Source organism: Lithobates pipiens, unplaced genomic scaffold (assembly GCF_037356315.1).
Source record: "Lithobates pipiens isolate NorthernLeopardFrog02 unplaced genomic scaffold, aLitPip1_a1.2 Scaffold_13, whole genome shotgun sequence".
In the NCBI taxonomy this organism is placed as follows: domain Eukaryota; kingdom Metazoa; phylum Chordata; class Amphibia; order Anura; family Ranidae; genus Lithobates; species Lithobates pipiens.
In genome coordinates, this window is record NW_027507718.1 from 387,424,586 (window position 1) to 387,430,316 (window position 5,731).

Here is a 5,731-nt window from a genome sequence, read left to right on the forward strand (position 1 = left end):
GTAGAAGTGACCATGCATTAGATGTGGGACTTCATGCAGGTTAATTTCTCAGCCGAGAACTTAGTGCAAGGTGCCCATTCATACATCAGATCTCCTCTACTTCCACCCCTGATTACTGGGCTCACAATCACGTGTCCCTTAAGGGCCACGTGGATTAACAAATTTGATGTGCCCCCTGCCAGCCCCCAGTCACACATAGGGATTTGTGTTGTTTTAGGGCTGTCTCGCCTGGATGACCACCCCTCCCTCCCTATTCTCTCGGCTCTTAATCCCCACACAGGCCCTGAATGCACAGTGCTGATAAGTGATCGCTTTATAAGCCCAGCCCGGGTGGGAGAAGAGCTGCACTGCAGTCTACCTGATTGCACCAAGAGCAGCTCACACAGTAGGAATATGGACATCGGTGTGATGAGACCGGCCTGCATGATCTCACTCAGGGGCTCAGCCAAAATCAAGGAAAGAAAAGTGAGTGTTGTTTTGGAGTACACTGGAAGTCCTCTCTTGCTCGGTACCAGATACACTAATGTTTGGGACTGACAGCTCTGTCCCCTTTTCCATGCTGCTTCACCAGTGTCTATTCATGTGTCATGTGTTTATTTCCAGAGAACCCCAGTCTCCCACAAGGTGATAGAAAAGAGGAGAAGAGACAGGATAAATCGCTGCCTCAGTGAGCTTGGGAAGACGGTACCCATGGCTCTTGCCAAGCAGGTCAGTGGCGCTTTCCTAGTGTGGTACATCAACAGTGAACTAGACCATACAGTATCATGTTATCATCCATGCAGTGTTATGTTCATCTATAATGACTTTAACCATTGTGTGTGCGATTTTACTAGCACTGTTTAATTTCACCCCTACCGTATTATGTCACCAACACTATATTATTCCATCATCATAAAGGGTTTAAATGTGCAGCTGAATTCATGTGCTATAATATTTTATCTGTACTTTACTTTTACACCATCACAGATTCTGATTTCATTCATTTATAGTAGTCCATAGTATTTATTTATCTATTGATTATTTTTTAATTCTTATTGTCTTTTTTAAACCCTTTACCCTTTTTCATCAAACTCATTTTTAACATAGCTTGCATTAATTGCAGTTACAGAAATCAAATTAAACAGCGTCAAAAAAATTAAAAATAACTCAAAAATATTTCCCCTGGGCATTTGAAGTGAGTGGAGATGTATCCCTTAGTAAAGCATACCCATCCCATCTCTATCATGCTCATTTTCTCACTTAGGTCATTCAGATTTCACCTATTCACATTCACTGTTTATACACACAGTAATGTTCTAACAATTGCAGCCAAATTTACCTAGTCATGATTATTGGTGGCAGGTAGCCTTGACCTGTAAAATTAAAAGTTGATGTTTGAACTTGCTAAAAACTTGCTGTGTTTATGACCTGCATTGCCTTCTATAAAATCTCATATCCAAAGTTGTTCCTGAACTATTTACTTGTCCTGAACATGAGGTCGATAATTTTCAGATCACCTTTCCATTTTAGTCACACTGTACAGTAGTTTGCCATATCTATTTAAAGCAACATTATTAATCCTGTATAAAGTCATGGAGACATATTACATTTTTTACTGGGCTTTTTATTAAAATTATCAGTAATTAAATTACAATCTGTTTTTTGTAATGTTAAGCAGGCAGAGGTGATACTTCAGATATTCTGAAATTCTACATCTATAAAACAAAGTTAAACTAGTAGTTCTGTTTACACATATTAAATGATCGAAAATGTTCATCATGCTGTCTCAAGTAAAGCAGCATATTTTAATAATTTAATTTTAATGCTTTTAATGTTTTATCATCACCTTAATAGTCAACAATATCATAAACGCTTTTTGTTTTGTTGGCGACAAATTTTGTCTGTCTGTGATATATAATTACATTAAACTTGTTTAGTGAATGCTGTTTATTTTATGTGCTCTTTAACTATGTCAGACAGTACACATCAATCTCATTATACTAATTATTTTATTTTCAGAACTCTGGTAAGCTGGAGAAAGCTGAGATTTTGGAAATGACTGTTCAGTACTTAAGAGCATTGCATGCTGCTGATTTTCCTAGAGGTCGGGACAAAGGTAAGATCATAATTTTATATATTAGCGTTAACAGTACAAATATCATAGCACTTAGTTTATTATTTTCTTCAGTTTTGAATAGTTTAACTTTATAAAATCATTTTTTTTAGAAAGAATAATGGAATATATATTGTAATGAATATTCTTTTTATAACTCAGCAGCTTATAATAAGTCAGTGTGGTTTGTTTCATATAGTTCATTAATACCTCTAACTAAATACGTGTGACAAAATACTAAAGCCAAATCATTATAGGATCTTTATCCTCCACCCTTTAATATTTAGGTAGGATGAATAGTAAGGCATTATTGGCAAAGTACCATAGCAATCTTCTTAGAGCCTCTTTATTCTCTAACCTTTAATATTTAGGTGGATGAATAGTAGGGCATTAATGTCAAAGAACCATAGGAAACCTATTAGAGCATCTTTATCCTCTAATCTTTATTATTTAGGTAGGATGAATAGTAGGGCATTATTGTCAAAGTACCATAGCAAGCTTATTAGAGCATCTTTCTTCTGGTTAACGATAGTGCGATTTCAGATGCGACTTGAGTTGACAGAATCTCATGACAAGAGAAATCATATTGTTTTCAATAGTGTTCATTCACATCAATTAGACTCAGCATGGAGTGATTTTGGAAAAGTTTCCTGTACTATTTTCGTACAATTCCAGTGCGATTTTTGCCCCATAAAATATACAAATTTGTTCAAAGTGGGATTAAAGTTCCATCCAAGTAGCATTACATAATTGCAAAGAAAGTCACATCAAAATAATATTGCAGCAGTGTGAACCTAGCTTTATATATGGTTAGTATGAATATTAGGACATTATTGTCAAAGTACCATAGCAAACCTATTAGAGAGTCTTTCTCCTCTAACTTTTAGTATTTAGGTAGGATTTATACTAGGCACAGTACTTATGAAGCCATAGCAAAATCATTATAAAGTCTTTATTCCCCAAACTTTAATATTTGGGTAGGATGAATTTTAGGGACATTATTGATAGGATTCCATAGTAGAATCATTATAGAGTATGCCATAATTAACTCATTTCTTTTACTGGTACTTTTATTGTTCTAAACAGTAGCTAACAATGCAACAAACAAACTGATCCAAGAAATCTGACATGAATACCTTTACTATATACATGCATGTGTCTTATTAACAATTATTTGCCAAATCATACTGCTACATACATTATCTTGCCAGAGTTTTGCTGGGCCCAGCTGCAATCATATTTATCTATTACTAGAAACAGAAGAGAGCAATAAAAATAAAGCAACGCACCCCCAAACCCCTGTATTAAAAACCATTGGGGAGTGTGGGGGATGTCAAGTAGATGTATATTTTTGTATGTAAGTGTATAGATATATACTGTAAAGCTAATAACCTCCACAAAGCACTAACCTAGCTTATTTTCTCCCTGCAGACCTCCTGTCAGAGTTTGCCAATTACTTTCACTATGGTTACCATGAGTGCATGAAGAATCTTGTTCATTACCTGACCACAGTGGAAAGGATGGAAACCAAGGACACCAAATACGCACGCATTGTTGCCTTCCTGCAGTCTAAAGCACACCTGTCCACGGAGCCACTATTTAGTTCCCTTCAGGAGGTAGACATGTCTTGCCAGCTGCCCCCCTCTCCACCTGATTATCCAAGCAGTGGTGACTCTACATTCACACAGAGCTCAGGAGGCCCATTCTCATGGCACAGCACTACTAGAGGCCCAACACTGAACTACCTCTCAAGTCCAACCACTATGCCACTGCCATGCACACCGCCACAGCAGTCCCCGCATAGCACCTTCTTGTCTCCCATGCAGAGTCTAGACAGACATTACCTCAGTCTCCTGGGACATTCCCATACTAATAGTTTCAGTATGCACAGCTCACAGCATCCTGTTGTTCTGTGACACTAATTTCAGTGCTTACTTAGCATTAGGATATCACAAGGCCACATTTCTTGGGGCATAACTATAAAATAAAGTGAAAAAAAAAATCTCTGCACTGTGTATAGCAGCTAATCAGATGCCCGTTTTCATTTTTTAACTTAAAGTAAAAATGACAGTGGGAATCTATTTGGTATCTAGGCTATCTATAGAAGTGAGATGGCATGGCAGAGGGCAGAGGATCCACAGTCACGTGATCGAATATGACAGAAACATGCAATTTTTCCCTAAAGTTGGTCAGCTGATGAGGGGGGGTTGGATCTGCAGGAGTATTGGGATTTCCTATAGCCATAGGATTGTTTTTTTTTATTGGGGCAGAAGGTCTGAAACCTCATTGTTCTGATAGACAAGGCATTCATTTTGGACAAAATTTTGGATGGATGTGTATAGGTTTAACCCATGGTCTTAGGTATTATTTCTGCTTGTCTTTCAAAATGTGATATCTAAATCAGTGAAAGATTTCTTGTCAGCACCAGTTTCTGGAGGAAGTCTCCCAATACTGGAACTATTGGGAGCTATTAAGTCTCTTAACTACATTACACCTAAACCAGACTTTAGTGCTTAACATGCAGTAGAACTAACACCAAACCCAAAATTTTAGCCCAAGACTAATCAACCCTTACTTAGCCTTTAAATTATACAAAACTGCACCCCTATTCTACTGCATACCCACCTTGTCCTGCACTGGGACCCTTTGTACTGTTAGCAAGCAGTCCTCCAACAAACTCATACACATATTCGCACACTATTATCAGAATAATCTTTTCCTCCATGAGTGCTGGGGAAACCATGATTTTCTAGCTGCGGAGGAAGCTGCATCACATGCAGGTATTTATAGCTCCACAACACACCCCAAGGTCATGAAGTTTGTTTTAGCCAATGCCATTGTTTAGCCAATGCTTCAGCTTAGCAAAGCACGTTGTCCTGTTAAAGTACATCTGTCAGGTTGCCTGATCTTGTCTAATGTTTTATGTTTATCAGTATGTCTCATTTAAATGTGTACATACATAAAAAATTCTGGGTTAAAACACAAAAGTATCATGACAATTATTTGACTCAACTGGGTACCAGCGTTGACCGAGAGAGATTGTTTATTCCCTCATATAGCCCTTTGCCTATCTATCAGCATGCTTCCATGAATTATTGTTGTAAATACTTGTAAATTGTAATTGGATTATTATAATTTATTAAAATGTTAACACTTTTGTAAAAGTACATAGGTGTTGTAAATTTAGCTGTATTTATTCTGTACGATTTGTAATAAAAGTTTTTACTTGCAATAAACTGCTGGTGTAGCTTTTTTTGAAATTTCCTCATTTATGTTAAACAAAGTGAATTTGTTACCAAAGTAAAATAACGCTTGGGACATGCAGCAGTTTACCAATTAAAGTATAATTTCTACTAAGTCTTGTCACTTTGCAAATTAATGTTACAATGTAATAATAGTTTTACGTTGCATGCTGCCCCGTGGAATCATTTTCTTTGTCCAGACACAGAGACGTGTCAAGCTCTCTGACTCTACACAGTTTCTACACAGCCTGAGGCTGAAAAACTGTCAAGGATTTAAATAAAAAGATGCCAGACGTGCTAATTTTCTAACCTATGTTAACCTAGCATAAGTTTAAATAAGTTTAAAAAGTAAAAGTGGCATAGATTTATGTGATATTGTTGGTAACTTATATAAATC

At 36.9% G+C, this 5,731-nt stretch overlaps 1 protein-coding gene across 1 annotated transcript; it reads left to right on the forward strand.

Annotated features, from left to right (window-relative positions):
• Positions 1–293: 293 nt before the first annotated feature.
• Positions 294–5,310, forward strand: HELT (helt bHLH transcription factor). The gene is made up of 4 exons (XM_077477307.1): positions 294–465; positions 604–708; positions 1,999–2,095; positions 3,524–5,310. Exons 1-4 carry the CDS (start codon positions 394–396, stop codon positions 4,006–4,008), a joined length of 759 nt encoding a protein of 252 aa, XP_077333433.1. The 5' UTR covers positions 294–393; the 3' UTR covers positions 4,009–5,310.
• The last annotated feature ends 421 nt before the right edge of the window (positions 5,311–5,731 follow it).

Coding starts and splice junctions, on each gene's coding strand:
- HELT (XM_077477307.1), top strand. CDS start 394: ATGGACATCGGTGTGATGAGACCGGCCTGCATGATCTCACTCAGGGGC. Junction 466..603: donor CCAAAATCAAGGAAAGAAAA/GTGAGTGTTGTT, acceptor GTTTATTTCCAG/AGAACCCCAGTCTCCCACAA. Junction 2,096..3,523: donor TCCTAGAGGTCGGGACAAAG/GTAAGATCATAA, acceptor TTCTCCCTGCAG/ACCTCCTGTCAGAGTTTGCC.